At 48.1% G+C, this 24,605-nt stretch overlaps 1 protein-coding gene across 3 annotated transcripts in view; it reads right to left on the reverse strand.

The window, feature by feature from the left end:
• FLNB (filamin B) overlaps nucleotides 1-24,605 on the reverse strand; it is a gene marked incomplete at its 5' end in the record, with an annotated part of 75,443 nt that overhangs the window by 4,391 nt on the left and 46,447 nt on the right. The window contains 23 exons of one of the 3 annotated variants that reach the window (XM_082487780.1): nucleotides 1,947-2,123; nucleotides 3,162-3,294; nucleotides 5,168-5,283; nucleotides 5,374-5,511; nucleotides 5,970-6,236; nucleotides 6,837-6,959; nucleotides 8,116-8,268; nucleotides 8,870-9,073; nucleotides 9,459-9,617; nucleotides 9,758-9,931; nucleotides 10,431-10,559; nucleotides 12,184-12,324; nucleotides 13,227-13,329; nucleotides 14,053-14,127; nucleotides 15,887-16,134; nucleotides 17,943-18,132; nucleotides 19,844-20,000; nucleotides 20,273-20,396; nucleotides 21,228-21,317; nucleotides 21,924-22,091; nucleotides 23,229-23,389; nucleotides 23,768-23,930; nucleotides 24,335-24,508. In XM_082487780.1, coding sequence (XP_082343906.1) covers nucleotides 1,947-2,123; nucleotides 3,162-3,294; nucleotides 5,168-5,283; nucleotides 5,374-5,511; nucleotides 5,970-6,236; nucleotides 6,837-6,959; nucleotides 8,116-8,268; nucleotides 8,870-9,073; nucleotides 9,459-9,617; nucleotides 9,758-9,931; nucleotides 10,431-10,559; nucleotides 12,184-12,324; nucleotides 13,227-13,329; nucleotides 14,053-14,127; nucleotides 15,887-16,134; nucleotides 17,943-18,132; nucleotides 19,844-20,000; nucleotides 20,273-20,396; nucleotides 21,228-21,317; nucleotides 21,924-22,091; nucleotides 23,229-23,389; nucleotides 23,768-23,930; nucleotides 24,335-24,508 — 3,567 coding nt within the window. The remainder of the gene's footprint in view (nucleotides 1-1,946; nucleotides 2,124-3,161; nucleotides 3,295-5,167; nucleotides 5,284-5,373; nucleotides 5,512-5,969; nucleotides 6,237-6,836; nucleotides 6,960-8,115; nucleotides 8,269-8,869; nucleotides 9,074-9,458; nucleotides 9,618-9,757; nucleotides 9,932-10,430; nucleotides 10,560-12,183; nucleotides 12,325-13,226; nucleotides 13,330-14,052; nucleotides 14,128-15,886; nucleotides 16,135-17,942; nucleotides 18,133-19,843; nucleotides 20,001-20,272; nucleotides 20,397-21,227; nucleotides 21,318-21,923; nucleotides 22,092-23,228; nucleotides 23,390-23,767; nucleotides 23,931-24,334; nucleotides 24,509-24,605) is intronic. The other 2 variants (XM_082487781.1, XM_082487782.1) reach the window with 2 other exon arrangements.

Raw genomic sequence — 24,605 nt, forward strand, 5'->3', positions numbered from 1 at the left:
TCGGCAACGGCACTCCGAGCGGTTTGTGGAAACAAAAGCTTGTTTAATTACAGCATCTGGTTAACACAGCTGAATTATTGCTGCTAATACTAAGCCAATGACACAATGCCAGCAACACAAGAAAAAAATTAAGCAAGGCTTTCGGCCCCCAAATAATTGACTGTCAAACTCTGGCTTCAAATATTTACAATCTCTGGGCTGCTGTATCAGACACTGCTGAGGGGGGAACAAAATGCCCGGGCTCGATCAGAACCAGGACCGTTATGGGAAAGTTTACTACAGCTGCGACTGAAGCACGCAAGCGTGCTGATAAACCAGGGAGAAGTTTCTAGCCTCTCCACGCGAGAGGCTGCTGTGTCGCAATGCTGGAAGAACCTGGCTCCCACAGAGGATTGTACCATCTCCCAGCGCGTTAGCAGTAAATCTCCCCGGCACGGCCTGCCCGGGAGGTAAGGCGGCCGGCTGGCAATACGCACCGCTCGGCCAGGGGAAAATTAGTTTCCAAAGCCAGCGAGCTTCACAGCTTCTCGCTGAAGACTTCTCGCTCCCAAAGTCACCGCTTTTTCCTGGTGCCCCAAATGAAGGCTCGCATTGTTGGAGGCTGCAGACGCGCACCCCGCCGGGGGCCACCTCAGGTGCTCAGCCACCGGCTATTGAAACCTCCACACTAGATCATTGTTCGGAACCGCTGCTCGGCAGCTCCCAGGGCACTGAGCTTTTATAGCAGCAGCCAAAGGGGGCACAGAGTAACTTTGCTGAAGTTAAACAGTCTACTTAGATTAAAAACAACCCCAAGCACCTTTATAGATGGAGAAAAATTCCCCTGACCCTGACGCATCAGTGGCTACTATTAATGAGTGCTTTTGTTTCCACCTACTAAAGCCACACAGGCTATAATATCTCTGTTTTACATAGTATATCCGCATGTTTCCAAAACCAACTGCTTGGTTTCTCCCAAACAGCAGAAGCTTTGACTGAGCAACTGCAGTATTTTTTTTTTTTTCCAGGGAGAAAAAAAGGTATGAAATGGAATCCACAAAAGACAGCAGTAGATAGGATAAGAGGAACTAGCTATCACCTCGCTTATCAAAACAACAAAAAAAGATCAGTATTACTCTGCTATTCACCTCTGTGTGTGGCCCAAGAAAGCACACAATTAAATAAATTGAAGTGCATATCCTGGAATTCTTTCATACATTCTTACTAAGGCCATAAATCATATAAATGAAAAAAAAAAATATGCGTAAACCCTACATTCTTGAGTGGAGAACTATCAGATGGGGCACGGGGCAGCCACAGCAGATAACTAGGTGTCAGATTTTCAAGAAGAGTCAGCATTTACACTGCATCTGAAGCTCGTATAGTACACTACAAACAGAAAAATCCACCCTACTTCCTCTTGTTTACACATCATATTACGTTTAACTTGAAATTTCTTAGAGGTGCAAGCACTGGAGAAAAGGTAACCGGGTACCCCCTCAGGCCCGTTTAATTAACGGAGGCATGCAAGTTAAACAAGACTCCTTCAACTAGACAGCCGACAATATCTGCATTCACAAAAGCCTCCTCCAGCCTTTGCAGACATCGTGTTCACGTGCGGAAGGGAGCCAGAGCATCTCCAGCGCTCCGAGGGACCACCGGCACGGAGCTAAGCTAACCGGCAGGGTCACAGCCCAGCCACTAGCCAGTTCAAGTGAACTTGTGCTGCAGTTGCTGGTTTACAGAGGTTTTAAGTTTGTTACAGCTCAGTATAGCCTTCAGACTCGCTGATCGATGGTTATAAGCCTCGAGGAGCGTGCGAGAAAGCAAAATTAGCCTGCGCCCAGGTCGGCAGAGAATGGGGGTTAGTCCAGCTGCCTTAGCAGGGAAAGTCATGTAAAAATACGCCTAGAAGCAGTCTCCGTCTCTCTCAGAAAGCGCAAACAGGTCTGTAAAAGAAGGGTTACCCGTGGTACCGCTCTCCAGGCCGGATCCGTACGCCGTGACGAGCGCAGGATTGCCCGCCTGCCCCGGCTCCCCGACACGCACTTTGAAAGGGCTGCCCACCACATGGCTTCCGTTGAACTTCACGTCGATCGAGTGGATGCCATTTTCGTGGGGGATGAACCGCACGGCATACTTATCTGCAAGAGAGAAGTGGCTTTTCTGATATATCGGAGATAACAGTAAAACAAACAGCAATTAAACCCAGCGCAGGGCTGGTTAGCGACCCAAGCAAGGCTTCTGTAATGCTTCGACATATTTTGGTCCCAGCTTAAGCAAACTCAGCTACGCAAGCTGCTAAGCTCACATTTAGGCGGGAAAACGCCGCGTTTATCGCAGGAGGTGTCACAGATTGCATTTTCACCTTGTCTGCTAGGACCTGATCTCAGCTGTCATCTAGTCTGCGGGGTGAGTTTTAGGGTTCTTTGCCTCACATGTGCACTAAACATGACAGCTTAATCACAGCCCAACCTGTCAGCGGTCGAGGGAGCAGCGCAGAGAAGAAAAGCAGCTGGGCCAGACCAAGCCGGCTCTCACCAGCGCTGAGCGTGCAGCTCCGACACCACAGATGCCGCACCTTTATTTAATAAAGTCATTTAGCAATTTGCTGATATTTAACATTTCGGATTGCGTGTTAACCCAAAGGAAGGGCCGGTCTTCCCCTGCCGGACAGCTGCTGTCTGTCCGTGGTACAGACCATAACTCATTCAGACTTCAAGAGAAAAAGAAAAGCTCATTGCTGAAACAGGTGTTGAGCTTTCTGTAGTGTTTGCTTATATTCAACTTCCTTGACATTTAGTATGAAGGAGTGAGTGTGAGTTAAAAATAAACTATTAGTCAAAGATGGAAGCATAGCTTTGAAAAATAAACTTCTTCCCTGGCTAAATTCAACAACCACATCATATTTCATTTATGACTAGTGTCACTGTACCTTCACTGGCAAGCCAAGACTTAAATATCTGTATCTTACACAAGGTCAGGGCTCAGCCATTTCCTAGTTATGTAGGAAAAGCACGGACACAACCCTCTTGACACCAAGCAGTCATTCTCCAAGCAAGGTCCTCGTCCCCGGGATACGCTGTCCGCAAGCCAAAGGGACTAAACGCCCTTGCCATGGGGCAGCCAGTGTGTTTTGGAGGTCACCCGCTTTGTTTTGACCAATGTAAAGCTGTGCTCACCTGGCTCCAGCTCAGACACGTGGCACTCTTCTACAGCTCCGGAGGGGCTGTGGACTTTAGCATCGATCTTGCCCTTTGCCCCGTTCAGCCTTATGGCAAAGGATGCCGGCTGATTAACTTTTAATCCAGACTCCTGAGAATGCAACAGTCAGATTATCAAATTTAAACCTCTTGTTTCAGACAGCACAAGATTTGTGGCAGGGAAATAACCGCTTCAACACAATTTTTTTTTTTTTTTTTTTTTTTTTTAAAGATTTCAACCAAAGGCGTAAAGTTGTGACTTGCACTAACTCTCAAATCAGAAGCTCTCTCCCTCTGAGGTGGTGGCTGGCTTAGGAGTCGCCCAGGTTGGCTAGGCTGATTTCTCCCATAGTAACAGACCAGTTTTGGAAACCAGACAACTCTGCCAAATCAGAGTTTATGAGACTAGTCACCCGTTATCGTGAAGTCAGCCCCCAGTATTCAGGCACTTGACTTAAAGGATGTTTAAGCTATAGCTCCATTTTCAGCCCGTTCATTCATTCCAGATTCATTCAGGGGAAAAGCCTCTGATAGTCCAGTTGTCTGTAAAGAGTAATAGGCATGTTTATATTTGCCACAAGAGGCTGCATTTAGAACGCCACCACAAGATGTCTTAACATGAGAAAGTAATTTAAGACACGAAACCAGATGTTGCCGTGCCGTCAGGCCGTCGGTGGAAGGCGAGGCAGCTCAGCGTCCGCGCTGCACCGGTCCTCAACCAGAGCAGCCCCTGCAGCTATCCCGCAGTAGTACTTTGTGCTGAACATACTTTACCTGATTTTGTTTTCAACTAAATCCTGAAGAGGGAAATAAATGCAACTGAGTAGAACTGAGGTACAATGTATAAAGCAAGTCCCTGATGCGGGTTTAGGGGAGGCTGATGCTGCACACTGCGCTCCGTTACGGAATACTCAGCTTTATCTGCCTCTCCAGGACTTAATTGAAGCGAGTATTCCTGTCAAAGAGTCTTTAAATGAAACACAAGAGAAACATCAATACCACAGTGACTAATTAACGCCCTTGTAACTCCTGGTTAGAAGAGATACCATCAGATCAGGCTGTCACGATTCATTTACACAGCCAAGGTGGAGGAGTCCTGCAGCCCAGGCAAACTCCTGGGGACCACAGCTGAGACATGCCCCCCCAAAAAATCCTCAACTGAAATACTAATTGTTTATCACAACTCGATGCAGACTGAGATGCAGTATATTTAGACACAGACTCTCAGTCTCACATCCAAGTTCCTGGCTTTGGAGATTTAAGTCAGGCCTTTAATGTTACTTGTATTTTAAAGCATGTAACCACACACACACACAAAAATGATATGGTGAGGTTAACAGACGAGCCCAGACCAACTACAAAGCTGTGATTCACTCTGAGATTCACTACTGCTCATGAATCATCTCGGCTGCGACTGTGTGGTTTCGTGACATCAGTCAGAGCAAATCTGTGCTCTGACTTCATGGCGGGGCCCCCTCCATCTGCCCACGCGAATGCTCCAGCAAGGCTGAAGCAACGTCCCCACCACGCAGCCCGACGCCGCCTCGCCCGTGGAACCCCAGTTCTTTACCAGTCCACATCCCAGCCGAGTAACTCGGTACCAGCGTGACCACTGGTGGTTCATGTTCGTGTTTCAGTTCTCCTTGGCCCTCCCTTAGCTAATGGGGTAGAAAGCAAGTTTTAGCTCCTCCAATGCTATTTCTAGAGCCTCTTATTCTTAATTCCCAAGTGTTACCACCTGTAATGCACTTAGTTGAGCGTTCTGCCTTCAAATTCTGGCTAGCCAGAGCTGGACCAGCTCTACTGGCCCAAGTTACCAAGAGACCAGCTGCCAAAAACCTCTCTGGCTGCAAGCTGATCTTCAAAACAAGCACCAACCAAGGCAAGCCTATTACTAAGAAGAAAGGACAACCATTTTGGTCTTGGAGAACAAGGACGAAATCAGTCTGTGTGGCAAGTTGTGGAGATGTTTCCTTATGTCTCACCTGAAGGCTAGTGACAGTGAGCCTGCGAGCATCATCAGAGGGGGCGATGACAGGAACCAGGTAGGGACTTTCAGGAATGTGCTCGTCATTGAACTTTATGGACACCTCATAGTTGCCTGCAGGGAGAAAAGAAGCGGTGAGTATCCTTAGTTTCTCTGAAAGCAGCATTCAGTGTTATTTCAGTATGATTTGGTCTTGGTGCGTACCTGGCTCTTGAACTATGTATGATACACCACAAGATCCAACTTTATGGTCCTCAAAAGCGATTTCCGCTTTACTTGGGCCTTCTACTGCAATAGACAGTCCTCCAGCTCCAGCTTCCCGTGTCCATATACTGAACTCGGCTGTTGAAGCACAGGAGAGCACACGCAAGAGTAAGTTTACTGCTGCTGGGTTGCAGCTTCTTCCCAACAGACCGTGCAGCACCCCATACTTATGCGCATGAGGAATGGTACCTCGTCCCATCATCTTGGGTAATAACAACACCTAGCAGTTCCTCCGAGAGGCTCCTATTAGTCTTGAATCTGCCTAGCAGCCCTGTGTAACACACCTTACACCCTCAAGCTCATCCTGTGAGAGCAGTCAGTTTCCAAAACGTGGATTTCCAGACTTCTCGTCCACGTGACACAGCAATATTACTTCTCCGTCTCTCTCCACTGACCACCCCTGGCTTGAGGCGACCCTACAGTGTTACAGCGAGCTCTGCTCAAGCTCTCAGAGGAGAAGCCAACAGAAACCAAAGCACTCCACTGCAGACCTGCACACGGTGGGCACTGGAGCCTAGCGAGAGCAGGGGACTCACCTGGGACACCCGTCTCTCCACGCTCCAGCCCTGGGCCTCCAGCTCTCACTTTATGGGCTCCTCCCTCACCCAGTGGCCCCACGGTGAACTGGAAGGGGCTGCCCGGCACCGGCTGCCCTCTGTATTTGACATCCACAGTGTGGACCCCCATTTCTTGTGGCACAAAGCGGACGCAATAGGTGTTTTTGTCAGCTTCCACGATTTCGGCATCAAAGTTTCTTCCAGAGGGACTAGTTACCTGGGCTGTCAAATCCCCACAATCAATTTCTAAAAAGAGAATAAAAAGTGCAGATGAGAAAGTGACAAAGTGTTTTGGGGTTTTTTTTGGTGGGTTTTTTTTTTTTTTTTTGGAAAGCAGGACCTGAGCTCACGTCATTACACAGTACAAATGACAGAAGAGGCATGTAGGTGCCCATTTTTATGCCCACACAGACGTGCGCTGCTGAGCAGCAAGCCCGGCCAGTTCCAGCTCACCAGGTGCTCAGAGGCAGATGAAGAGGCTGGATAAGTGCAGCCAGCTAAGACTGGCCTACGTGATTCACATTTGCCAGACAGCAGTACAAACACTTAACAGCCAACATGATGATATTGAAACCCTGGAGAGAGGGCGAGCTCTGCAGCCCGTTCTCCAGCCTGCCGTACGCAGAACACATTAAGGTCTCCCTGGTATTTATTTCTCCATATGTTGGATCGTGGTCGTGCTTTTTTTCAACGGTTCAAAGAGACCACACTACCAGTGTTTTTTCCCTAAACTATCTTAATATGAGGATGTCTTAACACTGAAATTCCTATTTCCATTGCTTCAGGTACTATTGCCCACACTATACGAGTGCAAGTTATGGTTATGGGGATGAGGATGTTGCTTACCTGGAATTTTTAGGTTCAGATCACATATGCTTCCTACTGTCGCAACAGAGGGAGCTCGTCTTGTCCGTGTGATGCTCTCCTTAACTCTTCCTTCACCACTTATCTTCACAGTAAACGGGCTGCCTGTAAGTACCACAGCAAGTCATTCCTCCTTTGCTCATTACACACCGCACTGAGGGGAGGAGTGAAAGCTTCCTCTGACTTGTAGTGCATCACAGGGGAAGTTTTAGAGCCAGCTAAGGACAGTCAGGTCCAAGTGAAATAAACCCATGTAACCAGAACAGTTTTGGACGCTTGCTGCTTCTGGAGGGTACTGGTAGGACCTCCTTGAATCTTTGGGACTTACTGTCCAATCCAGATAAAATCATAGAATCATAGAATTGTCTAGGTTGGAAGAGACCCTTGGGATCATCGAGTCCAACCATCTACCCTACTCTACAAAGTTCTCCCCTACACCATATCCCCCAACACCACATCTAAACGTCTCTTAAACACATCCAGGGATGGTGACTCAATCACCTCCCCGGGCAGTCTATTCCAATGCCCGACCACTCTTTCTGTGAAAAATTCTTTCCTAATGTTCAGTCTAAATCTACCCTGTTGGAGCTTGAAGCCATTCCCTCTTGTTCTGTCATTAATTACCTGTGAGAAGAGACCAGCACCAACCTCTCTACAGTGTCCTTTCAAATAGTTGTAGAGAGTGATGAGGTCTCCTCTCAGCCTCCTCCTCCTCAAACTAAACAGTCCCAGCTCCTTCAACCGCTCTTCATATTTGTCTGCTAGGCCCTTCACCAGCTTCGTTGCCCTCCTCTGCACTCACTCCAGTGTCTCGATATCTCTCTTGTATTGAGGTGCCCAAAACTGGACACAATACTCGAGGTGTGGCCTCACCCGTGCTGAGTACAGGGGCACAATCACCTCCCCACTTCTGCTGGCCACACTATTTCTAATACAAGCCAGGATGCCGTTGGCTTTCTTGGCCACCTGGGCACACTGCCGGCTCATATTCAGCCGCTTGTCAAGTAGAACCCCCAGGTCTCTTTCTGCCAGGCAGCTTTCCAGCCACACCTCCCCAAGCCTGTAGCGCTGCATGGGGTTATTGTGGCCCAAGTGCAGGACCTGGCACTTGCCCTTGTTGAAACTCATACCATTGATGTTGGCCCAATGATCCAATCTAAGTCTCTCAGATGACACAGCCCACCTGCGCTTCCAGTGCGTTGGCCAGCTAGGTAATACTTTTGTGGTGCTAATCAAAAAGTTGCCCAACGCTTCTGCTTACCTGGAATATGTTCATCTGCAAATTTAGTGGACACGATGTATACGCCAGGTACAGTTGGAAAATAGGACACTTTGCAAGTTCCATCTTCTAGGTCTTCAGTCTGGATATCTACCTTGCTGGGTCCTTCAACTGCAAGCGAGATCCCACCATAACCTGCAATACAGCTAAGTTCACTAAGATTTCCATATAAATTTGACATAAAGTATTTCAAACCCATAGCAGTAGCTAGTCAGTAGGTTTGTATCATAATGGACACATGGGAGTTGCACGATGCCTTAATGACATTTTTGTAGTCCTAATCAGTCAGACATTCAAGGCACAGCATGCATTCAGCTCCTAAAAATGCTCTGACCATATCTGTTTTACTTCATTGATATTGAAAAGTTAGCTTCAAAAGACTGTGGCCAAGATTCCACATTAAACCAACGGGGAAATATCTTCCTCGCTTCCTTCTTGCTGTACACAACAATACTAGAACCACCACCACACCACCAAGTGAAAGAAAAGCTTCATCAGTGCCTCAGCGAGTCCCTATTAGCTGTAACAGAAGACATATGCCACGACAATGCAAAGCATTTCAGAAGTTAGTAGCACTGTCTGTAGTTAATAACTGACAATAATGACTATGCATACTTAATACACTATTTGCATCTGCTGTTTTGCGGCTTGTAACGTGGTGGTCACACGCTGATGGAGACAACACTCTCATTTAGAGAGGATACATATCTCACAGTCTCTTTGCGACAGAACTAACCTGCATCTCTTGTGTCTACAATGAAGTCACACATTTCAAAGGTTCGTCCTTCTACCAAGCCACGTCCAAAAACTCTTGCTCGTCTGGCATCTCCTATCTCAGACTGGACCACCATGATCGTTACAGGGCTGTTTGGTACATGGCTCCCGTTTTTCTTGATGCTAACCAGATGTTCTCCTACTTCCCGTGGAATGAATGAGATGCCTACAAAGCAGAGAAAAGCAACAAACTTACTCACTTTTTATGCATGCTATACTTGATTTAAATACCTGAATCACACCAAGACATGAGATACTGAAAGAACACCCTCTTTACACATGTTGAAGTGTCGCTCTCAAATGGGCCACAAAGCCATTCACATATGCTCACAAAAAGCACTTCAATCCCAACCTGGCACATCACATGCAAGCTAACACAAGAGGTCCTTCTTCACACTCTTCTATCTTTGGCCAACTGTACCAAACAATATCAACCACTTGGTTTGACAACGCTCTTCTGGGAAGGAGCAGAGAAGTCATTTTACATAGCAAAGCAAGCTGGAGTGGAGGCTCCTATACTACTCTCTCCCATCAAGACTGTCAGAGCTTACCAATGTGGTTATTGGGTAGCCTCTTCAGAAGACAAGGCTCATCACGACCTGATGGGGCTTTAATGCTGGCTGTTAGGAGACTGAGATCGGTCTCATTGATGTCCAACAAAAAGTCAGCAGCAGAACCAAGCTTAACCTGGGACCGTCTTCTGTTATCATCTGAATATATAAAGAGAAAGGAGTCAGAAAATATTACAAGGCTAAGTGCAGACTTTGTGTTCCTGCCATGAACCAGGTCCCCCATGCCATCAGAGGTTAATTTTCATTATGCAGCGCTTCCAAAAGTCTAAACTTTATACCTGTGATCCTGGCCGTGAACGGACTGCCCGGGATGTGCTTGTCGTTGTACTTGACCAGGATGCTGTAGTTCCCAGGTAGCGTAGGCAGGTAAGTGACTGTGCACGTCCCGTCTTTGTTATCAATGCAGCTGATCTCTGCTTTTGAAGGTCCTTCAATAGCCAAGTCCAGCCCACCTAGGAAACACAGAGAACAGCACTTCTGTAAATCTTTGTGCTGCACACCAAGTCCAAAGACTTGGTCCAAAGAGGAAGAGCCAGTACTTGGTACCGAAAACACAGCTTAGATGCAGGTTTTCAAAGGATAGCAGCCAAAAGAGCTCAGGCCAATCCACTAAGCCCACAACTCTATTCAGGCTGTTAGATTTACCTAACAGTGATTCCACATCCAGTCATCATTCACTAAATCTAAGCTGCCTTCAGTTCATTTTGAATTAAATGAATCATTTGCACCCTGTACCACAGGGTACGTCTACTGCTCTCAGGATGAAGTAATAAGACAGTTTTCACTCTAAGTTACAGCTTGATGAAATCCATTTCACCTGATATTTGCACGTCATTTGTATCGCAGCAGGGATTCACGGTTGCACAGATGAATGCAAATTAACGCTGGGGCTCATTACACTTTCAAGAAGTTCCTAGCTTAGGGTGGGATGGGCTTAAAGAACAGACTTACCCTCTCCTGCGTCTTCCGTGACAATGGTGAAAGTTGCTGGTTTATTGGCAACCCCATAAATGAGGCCAGGCCCATAAGCAGACACACTGCCGCTGTTTGGATAATTCACATAGAACTGCAGAGGGCTCTCTAAGGGAAAAAACAAAACAAAAGCAGCACTTTTAAGGATGAGTGGCCTGGACTACAAGAACAAAACAGACATCAAGCTGCTCCGACACAATGGGATCTTATTTTTATGCTTACTGATAGCCGTGTTCTTCAATACTATTCTTACTGCTTGATATTTGAAGGCCATTTATGTGACTGTAATGCACTTAAAAAAATATAAAAAGTAAACCTCCCCTTTCATCTTCAAAAGATACTTCTCCACAATTTGTTCCACGTTCAGTCATGACAAAGTAACTGTTGCTCAAATTACCAGAGATAAGCTTCAATGATGTTGTAAAGGGTCTTATTCATTACAAGTTTATTTTTAGCACATTAAATCAGAACATGACTCAGAAGCGGGCTTTCAGTTCAGGCACAGATCCTGAATTTTAGTAGCTCAGAATTAGGAACCAGCACAGCACATTGTCTGATTCAATGAACCTGAACTAGCAAATTTGAAGGGTATCCAAAAACATATTTGCCAGCCTCAGATTAGCTAAGCTGGTGCCCAAGAACAAAAAGTACAGTCACCAACAGCCAATAACAGTTTCAAAAAAGGGCACAGACAGCTCTTAAGTCCAAAGTTAGATTTTGCAGATGAGACAGTAGCAAGTTTGATTCATGATAGCCTTCAAGAAGGAAACATTACGGCGCACCATCCTTCTGTCCAGGTGCAGGGTAATGGGTCTTACTGAACCGATACATCCGACAGTTTGGCACTTATAGAGGTGCTATATCCATCTACGCAAAGCGCTGAAGATACTGAGACAGCACCATTCATCACGTTACCGAGCTCCCTGCTTCAGCCAAAGTTATCCTGTGTCTCTGTACCCCAACAGAGCCAGCAGCCCAGTTCAGGCAGCGCTGGAGGCATTTTGCCTCATGCCTACACATCCTTCTACAGATCTGTCCCTTTTCGCCCCAGCCCCACGCAGCCGGCATGCCCGGAGAACCACGGGGCAGCCCCAGCCTCCAGGCCAGGCACGGCTCCGGCCGGGGAGCTGGTGAAGTAAGGACAAAAGAGAAAAGAAGAGAAGAGAAGAGAAGAGAAAGGGAATGAAAGGCAGTGGTTTCTGTCTGTGAAGATGCAGCCAGGAAGAAAGAAAGATTACAGCACAGTGTGCATGTGTGTTTTATTTTATTGCAATGGGACGGAAAGAGTAACTATAGTGTTTTAGCCACTTAGTCCTCCCCACAGATTGGAGATTTTACGCCAAGGCAGTTTTAAGGATAAACACACGCCGTAACCACTAGTTTTGCTGAGCACCGCAGCAGTAAATTTCAACCTGAAAAAAATGGTAGTTAGAAAATTGCATGTTTCTTCTTCATAATAAAATGCCACAAGAGCTAGTTTCCAAAACCAAAATCCATTTTAAGCCTGGCTGGTACTATTAAACCACGATGGAAGCTCACATGTGCCGGTGCTTGCTTCTTTGCTTTAGCTGCTCTCTGGACTGCTTGCAGATGAACTGCTGCTGAACGGTAAGATGTCGTGGGCAGTTCTTATCGCAGTGTACACAGTTAAGCTACAGCAACCTCACCAGGGAGCAGATGCATCAGCAGGACGCTGCACTCGGATTTGTGCCGCCTGCTTTGTCAGACTCACCTGGGATGTGCTTTCCCATATATTTTATGTGCATTTCATGCAGCCCGACCTCCGTAGGGGCGTATCTCACTGTAACTGTGCCATCTTTGTTATCCACAATATCTGGCGTATCCGTCTTTCCAGAGGGCATGTGTACTTCACCTACAAAAAGCCACCGTGGGAGTTACAAAAGGAGAAGTTGCCTGCTTCCCCTCTCCCACCCGCAAAGAGCTGTCTAGCCATTTTAAACAAGCATTTTAAATTGTTAAATTCCTTACCCACAGGCACAAATAGGAGACTAATGGGAACACTAACCAGACATGTTTTCTACTTAAGCTCCATGAATACAACGCAGTGGTAGACATCTGGCAAACAGTCCTGTGACCTTACAAACTCTGCTGGCAGGGCTGTTTGCTTCAGTCACTGAAGCCACGGCAAGCCCCAGGAAAGGCACCAGTCTACCTCCTCGCAAGACGCTCCCCTCTCCTGTGGCTCCTTGGAAAAGGAAAGATCGGTTGTCCCTTCAGCAGGGACAGACCAGGGCTTGGGGTGGGATTCTGAGCTAGAGGGCAGGAGGGGACACAGCCCGTGTGTGCGGGAGCTCAGTGCAACTGGAGTGTTACTGGGGTGATGCTCTCAGCTGCCAGACCTGTGGAAGAGGAGTCGCCTGCTTTGGAGAAGGTATGCGACAGGAATGCGGGATTAGACTGTTTTGCAGCATCTGCACAACTATAAATAACAGAGTTTATCAAAGATGCGTGTAGCTGCTCCAGAGGGGAAAAAGCAGCAACAAGTCCTACAGTGCTGTTGCTCACAGCCGAGCACTGAGGACCATGCATGGCACCACCAAGAACCCCCTCATTTAACTCAAACCATCGGTGGGGCGTATCCTACTCACCCTCAGCGGGTGACACTTCATGTGAAATTAAACAACTAAGCCGCTGGCAGGATACAATCCTCCCCCACAGGCTGTGGTCTGGACCACCCAGACTGTTAGCTGCAAACGGATAAACACGCTAACAAAAAGCAAAACCTCCCCGAGAGGCTACGCATACTCCAGGTACCTGTTATTTCTCCTTTCCTCACAGCAAAAGGGATAACCATATCAAAGGGCCTGAATCCCATGCCGTTCATGTCTCCAACCGGGACATAAGCTTCTTCCGTCACCTAAAGGAAGCAAAAGGATGGGTCACTCCAAAAAAGTCCGGTAAACCCAAACGAGCGCTGAGCAACTCCACTGTGAGCACAAGCAGAAGGGAGCGTGGGGTGATTATGGCAGCCAGCCACAGGACTGGGCTCAGCCAGAGCAGTGTCCGGCCAAGCTCTCCTTCATAACGCCACCACACCGCAGAGCAGAGCCAATCACACACGGTGCGAATGGGAGACATGCTGGAAAAAAGTTAAGAGATAAAAATGGAACGCAAAGGGATGGAAGACAACGTAGCGCACGCAAGACCTAAAGTGGCTCCATCTGAAAGGATTTAGTTGCTTAAGGCCTGGAAGAGAAAGTGATTTTTGAATGGGGCAGAGTGATTGCAACACAAAACGGACAGAAGAAACAAGTTTCACAATGCGACTCTGGACTCAAGACACTGTGCTGTTTTACTGAGAAAAGAAAGCGGTGCGCTCAGGTTGCTTTTGCCAACAGTAGACATTGCAGAAGTAGAAGCTGTAGGTGTAACGATCCTCTTCGTGTTTAAATGAGAGTTTATTTGGAGACTCCCTTCAAGCAGCAAAGGAAAAACAAGGTCTGGACCCCAAGAACAACTGATCAAACAGAAAGAAAGAACACAATGACCAGAGCGATTCAAGCAGTCCCAAGAAGCAGGCTGTCATCTGAAATGGAACACGGATGGGGCAAAACAGCTGAAAAATGTAAAAATTGTGTACCCAAGGGCGGAATCCTGGGGGGGAGGCACCCACTGGCTCCTGCGACCGCACGACAGCATCATCTGCATCTACGGCCTGGGCAGGGGTAAAGGCAGGTTAGGCGTTATTCTGGCACGGAGGCATTCCCACCTTCCACAGTACAGAACGCGCAGCTCCTTCTAGCACCTCAACACCTATCTCCCCACCACGCAGCCCTCCCACTCCTCTAGCCACCGCAAGGACCTGGATCCAGCCGGGGGAGCTGGGAAACGGCCCCTATCCGCAGGCACTGGGGGAAGCCACCAGCGGCACAGCGAAGGGACAAAGCCGGTACATGCCATTGCTGGGGGCTCGGGAGAGAAGCTGGAAAGCAGTGCCCCAACGCTGGTGGAACTGAATTTCAGAGCTGCTTTTTTATGGGACTGGTGCAGGGAGGGAAGCGAAAGGTTTAAAGCGCAGGTGCGAGCCTGCAGGCGCCGCGCAGCGCGGCGTGCCGGCGGGGAGGGCAGGGGAGCCTGCCGCCGCGGGAAGGCTGCTCCCGGCTCATGCGCTCGGCTGAGTGACCCAGCCCACGTCCAGCCATAGCTGCAAAGCTGTTCTTCCGATTCAGAGCCGGGACGGCGTCGTCAAGACGCCGAATGTGTTTTCCCCCACCCCGGCGCAGCCTCCCTTCCCGCCAGGCAGGCCAAGAGGATGACTTGCATATTCCCACCTCCCCCCAGGGCGAGTGGCTGGGGAGGAGACCCCCGCAGGCAGCCCCACCGGGCTGGGCCACCCCAGCGCCTCCCGCCCGCCTGCCCCACTGCAAACCACCCTGACAAAATAACCCGCTGGAATCTTACGCGTGGAAAGACTCCATTAAGAAAACCACTGCAAAACAGAAATACTGCTGTTTGACTGTTCCCTGTCCCCAGCTGAGACACCCAAGTCAAACACGTACTATCAGTCAGCTAGGAAGTGGCAATTTTGGCTGGCCAGGAGCGGGCTCCCTGACCTCAAGAGGCATTTCCTGCAGCGAGCTTTGAGCGGTGACCAAGGGAGTCATTTTTCTCGTGGAAATCTTCGGAGGCAGCGGTAGCGATCTGCCGGGTAGGAAAAGCCGGCGTGCCCGGCCCCGAGGACTCACCCGCAGCCTCCGGCCGGTCTCAACACAAGTACGGCCACGCGATTTCGTGGACCGAGATGTGCCAGAGGCCGCCTCAGCTGAGATTACAAGACCAAGACTTGTTTTGCCAACACCGAGAGCTGTTCTTCAGGTGAAGGCCTTCTGCGAGCCCTGAGAGGCACCTGGGCTGCTCCTCAGGGAGGCGGGGGTTTCGGTTGCTTTTTAAATCTAAACATGCTGAAGTACTGCACGTTGGAAGGAACATAATTAGACGGAGGGGGATTTGGCTATAACAGTTTAACTAGCACTTGCAAATCATTTTTAAGCGCGAGCTAAGAGCCTGCTTCCCTGGGATCTGTCAGCAGACCCTTCCTTATTTTGGGGTCAGCATTAGAAAGAGCGAGAGATGAACGAGTCAGAGCACCGTATCTGACAATGGCTGAAGTAATTAGTCGTGGAAGCCAATTGCAGCCACCTTTACATCGTTCAGAAAAAGAACTACACGGTCAGGAAATGAAAAACGAATTTGTTCAGAGAAGCCAAGTCTTCATCCTCTGATGGCTTCTATCCCTCCTCACTTCACTGTACTGCCTGCTCAAAATAAGCTCTGCAAGTAACAAGGATTCGTTAGCTCCTGCTAGTCTAATAAATGCCTAAACAAACATTTACACACGGAGTTAACCTATCACTAAATAAAACATGGCAGCAGGAATCTGAGTAGGAGGTGTTTTTGGAGCAGAGCTGGCTTACCATGACGGTGAAAGGACTGTTGGGAATGTCCACCCCACCAAAGCGGACATAAATCACATAGGTTCCTGGTTTGGCGGCGGTGTAGAAGATATCGTAAGTCCCGTCCTCGTTTTCAACAACATCTGCTTCAGCTTCTGTCCCATCTGGCGTCAGGACGGTGCACGTCACTTTTCCCTTCCCTGCTGATTTGGCGTCTACCACAAACCCAACCTCCTCACCAGTCTTCACAGTGGGTGCAATTCCAGGACCTACAAGGCAATTTTCATTACAGAAAGCGTTCAGAGGACAGTCTTCCCAGGCAGACCGCCTGCGAGGCGCCTGGGAAGCACGGCACCAAAATGCCAGTCCCAGGGACCCACAGACGTGGTTTTGGGAGCAGATGTACAAGAAGGGACGTTCGTAGTGTTGGTCAGCACAGCGGCATGCAAGAGCTGCCCACCAGCTTTCCTTCTCCTCTGCAATCAGAGAGGCTGGACGAGAACAGAGGGGAAAAAAAGCTAAGTTTGAAGAAAGCAATGCCTTAACCCATACTCTTATCGTCATACTCCTTTATGCAGAGCCAAAAGCACTATTTCTGCCCCGGCCAGCGACTCGGCTGCCACTGCTTCAACATAAACCTCCCCGTGTCAGCAGCTATAAAAGGGCACAGTAGCAGCCATGGCCATGTTTCCTCCTACATCACCCACAAATGATTTTCCACTGTTCTGCCACACATCCCCCAAAAAGCAAGAAAATCATGAAACAATGCCCAAATTGTAGCAATCAGATCCAGCCTGAAGAACACTGCGCTTAAATGAGAACTACTAAATCTTATTTGCAGTACACATTTAATACTCCTGCTTTTGACCAGCACTTGTTACCAGGTAAATGGCTCGTTTTCAAGTGGCAACGAACCTGCCGTTTTAATAATTTGACAGTATTCCAGCATCTACTCCTACGGCGATTGTATTTCAGCTTTACAGCAGAGAGTAAGAGGCACTTCTTGGAAAGGTGAAATTTAAGCTGGCATCTGAGAGTAATCACCATCACAGTTATTTTCAATAGTTACCAACTTGAGTTACTTGGAAAAGTATCAGATTCAGCCATTAAGGCCTCTTTTAAACAAATTTTGAAGCAAAGGGGTGCCAGATAGGCACAGGGTCCACTCCAACTGCACGAGGCAGGTCAGCACAATGCCCAGACACAGGTCTACAACCACACACTAAGTTTCCCCATTCAATTTGGTCTTGCCTAATTGCTTATTTTAAAATCAGGGGATTCAACATTCAGTGGAAATCTTGTAACTAGCTCCTGTCACTTCTGCTCCCTGCCACAGCCTTGGGCTGGCTGGGAGGTGGCAGCGTGCCACGGTGGCCAGCCCAAAGCTGCCCGATGACCACCCAATCCTGAGAACGGGTAAGGGTCGAAGCTATAAGTGTGCTCCTACAGCAACAAATTTGGAGTCCCTCCCCTACACCAAGGCACTGATTTTTGAGGCAAAGATTTTTTTGAGTTGCAGGAACTTCTTTAGGTTCTCTCCTCCTACCCGCACCTTCCAAAAGTCTGTTCAGACCCTGGCTAACCTTGACCAGACAGAAAAGCAGCAGAAACCTCCACTAATAATACCCAGCCTGAACAGGCTTTCCTAACGCAGAAGCACACAGCCAGCTATTTACATCCCCGTAATTAATTCTGTTCTTGCTCAGGACAAAAAGCTTCTTGCAACACTCACAGTGCAAGCAAGGAGCACAACGCAGTGAACGCGCGCAGATGTGTTGTTTATAAATCAACCTCACCGCGGTTCCAATCAACCTCGCTGCAGGCCAAAATAAGCATCGCACTTCGGTTGCATCTGTCTGTTTATAACAAGCCAGGCAGTTTGAAAGATTTTGCAAGAGATTCCCGCTCACCCACAGGGCGGACGCTGCTTTATCTTTAGGAAAACCCCTCTGGTCAAAGCAGCCAGATTGCACAAGTCTCTAGCGTCTCCTACACCCATTACACCAACTGTACCACGCTCAGAAGGTGGCTTTACGCCAAGTACAAAGAGCAGCAACAGAGAGGAGCCACCACTCACCTGTGGCCAAACACTTGCTGGCATCCCCAGCTGGGGACGCCCGGATCCGATACGGAGAGGATGGGATATCATCTCCACCATACTTCACACCAATCGTATAGCGGCCCGTTTTGTCGGGGACGTAGGTGACTGTGTAAGTGCCGTCCTTGTTGTCATGAATGTCCACTCTCTTGGGTTTGCCCTCTTGGTCCTGAGGAATGCAAAACAGAAGATTTAGGCACTGTGAAGTTAGTTACGAATTCTTTTAGCAGGGCAGCAAATCTGTTCACAACCACATTTAGACAAACAGATACAGAACTGCAGCTTTTTGAGGGTTAAATATATTTCACTCAAGGACTAGTACCGGGAACAGACTATTAGGAGCAAAACCGTATCAGACCACTATAAAACAATCGGTGCTACCATTAACTACCTTTTGTTTGATAAAAGAATGCTTATAACATGCAGCAGGCCATTTTAATGAACTTTACATGAACTGTAAGAAGTTTTAGGCTTCGTTCGTTGCCGTATCGCTGCTGGAAATGAAGAACACTTCCCAGGTCCCCGAGGCACAGACCGGGAGGCAGACTGTGCAGCTCTGCCCTGACAAAGCACTGGGCAGCTTTGGCCAGCTGCTCCCCGAAAGGTGCGAGGTCAGGGGGAAGCACGACCAGAGTCTGCTCTCAGCCCTCCTGGAGGAGGCGTCCAGCTCCTGACACACCACAAGGTCTACGGTTACGAGCAGGTCTACGTAGGCACTTCAACTACATTTCTACACCGAACACCGGGATTAAGGAGATGCCTGAGCAACACAGATCTGAGCTTCAGCATCAAGGTTTCGCATCCACAACCAAGATCTGCACCGTGCAGAATGTTTCCAACACAACTAGTCCCAGCCTCAGCTTTCGGTGCAACTCATCAGCTGCAAAGCCTGAAGCATTTTAGAAAGTCTTCCAGCCCTGCTTACAGGGAACCGCGTGTTGACCCCACTCTGTATTTTATGACTTAACACTGCCCGGGGTACAGTATGAGCTGCAAAGGACTTCAGATTTTAGGTACAGTGTGAAAGAGCTTACTTCTTTCAGGAAGGCTTGTGAAACGTTTGACATTCAACAGCTCAGAAAGAGAAGCAAACAAACGCTGTGAGGAGGACCGCCTATGCACTCCCACCACGCAGGAATGTGATCTTCAAAGCCACAGCCAGGCTGGGAGCTCTGATAAGCATTTTGGATCCTTTAAGAGCACACTTGCATGCCAGAATAAAGGCAACTGTGCTTTGGTGCACCTGAGCAGACAGCGGGACAGCATGGGAGCAAGAACGCAGAAGGGCAAGTACAACCGGCCATGCCATGACCTCGGCATGCCAGAGCTGAGAAATGTGCTCTAGGGCCCACTAACCCGAGACCTTTTTTGCTGAGGCCACAGAGTCCAGGCACCAGAAATTTCAGGAAAAGCAATAACAAAGTCAAATAAAAACATTCCTGTAGTATCTCCTTAAGCAGTTCATGACTTTTGGCAACCTTGAGGGAGACTTGTTTGTTAGTTTATCATCATGTAACGCTCAGTGTGGATGTTATCTTACGGCCTTGCTGAACTACACCACCAGAAGGCTGTCTCCATGTCAAATTCCAGCATTTTCATAATCGTACAAGAAACTATTTATCTCATTTTGGGCATTTACAGAGTGCAAGGTTAACCAAGAGCCAAATATAGCACGGGTGATGACTTTAAGACAGAAGTCTCATAAAAACAGCCTGATGAGCTTCACAAACGCAGAGTGCAAGACTTCCTTGTACCACAGCTTAAGGTCCAGCCAGCAGCCCAGTCTCCAGGAGACCGGGTATGTCAGGGTACGGCTGGGGACGCTTGTGCCCACCTAGAACAATGTGTTTCCACTCGTGCTTGGTTTTGTAGTTACTTACAGTGATCTGTACAGCCAGAAGTCCCTGTCCGGCATCCTTAGCATCCACAGCGAACTCCACAGGCAGGCTGGCTGGGATGCCGTAGGAACTGAGACCTGGTCCACTCGCTGTCACTTTACTGGCATCATATGTAGGAAGCACCTTCACCTTGAAGGGACTTAAAGAGAAACCCATTATTGCCCCCTCCTCCTACGTCAATGGCTGATAGTTACTGCAGTACATGCTGAGGTGTGGAGACACCTCCCCTACGGCGTCTCTGCTGTAGGTGCAGCAGGCTCAAACCACCGCTGAACCCTGAAGTCGTGCAAGGAGCTGCACTGGTTAAGTAGAAAGGAGCACAGCTAGCCCTTAAACGGTGCTCATGTGCTGCGAGAGTACAATCAGGTCAATAACTCTGCAGTTCATCTCAGTTTATCTTCACCACCTTACCTGCGGGGAATCTCTTCATCAGCATATTTGACAGAAATCATATAGGGTCCTTCCTGCGTAGGGGTGTACATCACCGTGTGGGTGCCATCTCCATTGTCTACTACATTAACAGGCTCCACAATTCCTAAAAAAGCAACAGATGATTTTCTCGGCTGCACTATTAAAACTCAATTTCTCACCAGCCATTTGCTGCACAAATCTCCAAGGTGCACTGTTCATTTACAGTTTGCAACAAGCTAAATTTCAATTTTAATTTTTTTTTTGAATAAAGGCAATGAGCATGGATCAGTGATCAGTTTCCCTTATTTTGTATTCAAGAGCCACTGACTTGAGACAGATTTGCTATCCACCGCTCTCTGGGCTCCCATCTTCTTGCTGTAAACGAAAGCTAGCATGAAAATATTGGAGAAAAATCTACATTTCTGTACAGTCCAGGTCAAGAGCAATTGCTCAAAATACACTGAAGATATTTCAAGAAAGAAAATGAATAATGGTTATAATTGCCTGAACCATCATTTACAAGATTATGTACTGTTGCCAGGATTCACTGCACAGAATTGAGCCTCAAAGCCAGCTGGTGCATAGCATTCACCAACTGAGCCTTTCACAATCAGGTATTTGGAAAGGCAGGCTCACTGCCTCGGCAGGAGAGCCCTGCACGCTGCCAAAGTCCTAAGAAAGCAGGATCAATTATTTCGATTTGCATTAAGCGCAATCTACAGCAGATTACGTGACCCATTGGTTCAGATCAACACACAAAGCAGTCTACAATTACAAGTCAGCTTTAAAACACAGGAAGGATTAGCAGTAAAGCAAGCACAAAAGGAACGTATAGTTGCCATGCAAAGCCTAAAAGCAACAGCGTTGGTTCCCACTCCCTCCTCCAGATGATTCTTGTTGCTGGCAGTTGGATTTCTGAGAGCCAAAATTGCCAGTAGTTAGTGAGAGTTCAAACCTGTCTCAGTGTCACCCTTTGGATCCCCTTTAAAGAAATCCGAAATCGCTTTCAATGGGGAGCGCCATCCCTGGGAATCCGTCTCATCCACTAAAATTAAAGAAGGGTTACCTGAGGGGCACCCACAGCAGCATGACCTGGCACTCGAGTGGGGAAGCAGCTCTCACCTCCTGGCAAGGTGAGACTCACAGCCCAAAGTGTCACTGCCGAGACACTGTGCTACTGAGACACAGCTTCCGAGGTTAACACAAACATCACTAAAGCTATTGCTTGAGCGCCTTGCTGCTCTCCGGGGACCACCAAGGGGTTCCTCCATGTTTCAGAGACTCCTGCAACCCAGTGACAGGGGTTTCCCAAGTCACCATTCACATGTGAGACTTTGGATTTCCTTTTTGATGTCTAAATCTAAGCCGCAACTGTTCACCAGTGATGGTTACTCACGTCACTTCTCCCAGCTCTGAAGATTAGGGTAAAGCCATCAAGGACACTGCCCAAAGTAGCACTACCTAGGACACAGTCCTCCTTTTACAGCATGACATACGAGTCAGCTGTCAAGGTGCACATGCCGGATGAACAGGAACAGAGGGAAATGCTCATTCAAGTGGTATCACCACCTTTGCAAGCAGGGCCAGGACCATGTTACCCACCCAAACACAGAGATGGGGGTACAGCTGGACAGACTACTTCAGTTCTTACCTCTGGGTCCTGCCACCACCACCTCGAGGGGTGCAACTCCTGCCTTGCTGGTGTCTACGGTGAAGGACTGTGGGATTTTGGCTCGAATAGCTGTTCCCAGACCCGGTCCTGCTATCTTCACCTTGCTGGGATCCACAACGTCCTTCACAGGCACCTTGAAAGGACTGCCTGGAAGTTAACGCAGCAAATGTTAAACACCGCAGAGTTAACAGTTACAGGAAAACAAAGGGGTTTTTTCCCTACTTTTCTGTGGGCTTTTTTATTACTATCCCTCAATCTCAGGCAGGAATGAGAACCCCACAGCCTCCACCCTACTTCTCCACTTCTGCAAAAGCCAGAAGAGTAATGATGTTGCTTCTACATTTTCACTGTCTACTCAACAATTCAGTGGTGATCCATCTGCTTCTCACACCTCAGAAAACAATGCATGAAAGAAAGCAGAAGTGCAAACAAAGTGTCATGCAGGCACCCGTTTCCTTCATACTTTACTAGGCTCAGTGTGTTGACAAATAAAATGGGACCAACTGGAAAGAATCAGCTCACAATGTCTAGGAAAGAATACCTAGATGTGTGCTGTATGATGGCATGTAGGAACTCGAACAGTGCAGCAAAATGTGCCCGGCATTTAGGAGTATTTAATTCTTGGTATCAAGCAAAATATTCTTTTAATTGTGAACTGCTGGATGCCAGATGTACCCAGAACATTCCTTAAACCTACTTCACTTCAGCGTAACATCCAGTGCAAATGCATACACAGGCAAACGTCAGGTTTAGGAAACGGTTACCGTGCTTTCTGCAGTGACCAAAACTTGCAGCGTTTAATAAAATCCCCATAACAAGCTCTCCCATTAGACCATCTTACTGCAGAACAGTCTTGAAGGCATCCACATACCAAAGGGCTATTTACTTGACCTAATGTATTATGCACCGCTTGTGCATAATACCAGTAATTTGTCAAGGGCCAGCATCCCTCCCCCGTCCCACCCACCTGTACCCAGTCTTTAGTTCCCCCCTGCGGGTGCTACAGTCTCCACGAGGCTCCTCCACATGCCCACAGAGGCTGTTTCAGAAACGAGAAGAGACTGCAGCCCTTCCTCAAAACTACCGCGCCACAGCACAAAGCGCTCCACGCTTCCCTGCCGGGTGTGAGGAACAAACGCCACCGCTGTTTCTGCTTGAATTCCCAGGAAAAGCAGAAAGTCAAAACCCTCAACATCCCCCAGCACAAGTGAGATGCAGCCAAGGCACCGAGTCCTTAGCTCAACGCCTTCCCTCTTCTGAAAGCCACTGAGCAAGAGCTCTTACCAGGAATATGCTCTCCCCCATATGTGATGTTAACATCGTAGTCTCCTGGAACATAAGGAACATACTCGGCACTGCAGCTCCCATCCTTGTTATCTTTACAGCTAATTTTAGACTCTGAAGGTCCTTCAACAGTTATTCCAAGGCCACCAATTCCTGCCCCTCTGCAAGACAGAAACACACTTTGTTAGAATTACTTGCTTCTAACAGCAGCTTCAAGACCTTCGCATGCCCTGGCTGCATTTTTACCCTTACTGGAAATGCAGTAACCTGACTTCTGATGTCCAGCCATCAGCACGCTCTGGTACGCAAGGCCATTCAGCGAAACCTCACTCACATTTTCCTAGAGTTTCAGCCTCAACCCCGAGTCTCAGCAGAGCAGAGTGCTCAGCGTGCGACGAGGCAGCACACACAGTAATCAGAAAGACACGGTTTGGCCTTTTTATAAATATTTGTAGCAGGTTTAGCATCCTGCATCACACAGTCCACTACACTCCTCCCTCCCTCAGATTAAACGCTCAGGATTCAGTAGGCCCAGTTACCTGGTGACAACCGAAAAGGCGTTTGGCTGATTTGTGAAAGCTTCTTTGAGTCCGGGTCCTTGTGCCTTCACCCGTGATGGATGGCAGCCCTCTGTCACGTTCACTCTGAAGGGACTGTTTGGCACAGGTACGCCATCGTACGTTACGCTGACTGTGTGCGGACCTGTTAAGAGGAGCAAAACATGTCCCGAATTCCCTAAATATTCTCATCACTTAACATTATTTCTACAAGATGCTACAGACTTAAGTGTCAGTATATAGGTAAAAGTTTTCTCCTGCCATTTCACCAGACTTCACGAGTGTTTCATAACCAAGACGCCATCTACGCACTGTTCTTCTGAAACCAAGTTACTGTAAAAGTCAGTTCTTCAAGTTAAAACAGAGCTACTTTCCGCAGAATTAGCTCCTCTGCTGGCAAAAATCTTGCTAAGATGCCAACGAGTTACTGGCAGACCTCTGCAGTTTGCCAAATGGAAGTGTCAGAAGAGCTGCTTGCTCTTGGTTTTCCCCTCTCAAGTGGAAAAAAAGAAACAAAAAAACCCAAACCAACAAAAGCCCAGAGGTTACCCTTTTCAAACGGCGTGTACTCTACTGAATACGTTCCATCGGCGTTGTCTTGGATGAGACAGTCTGTGGGGGAGCCGGACGGGCTCGTGATCTGCGTCCTGATGTGGTCACCACCAGCCTTCGTTAGAGGTCGAGCATCAACTGTGAACTCAGTTGTAGCTTCTCGGAAGACATCTGCAGGATACATTTTGAAGAGCCACTTAAAGAAGCGCATTTATTTCCGACAACAAAATATTTTGTGAACCAGCATGATAAACAACTCCTTTGGGAA

This window comes from Vanellus vanellus, assembly GCF_965231255.1.
Source record: "Vanellus vanellus genome assembly, chromosome: 9".
NCBI classification, from domain to species: Eukaryota; Metazoa; Chordata; class Aves; order Charadriiformes; family Charadriidae; genus Vanellus; species Vanellus vanellus.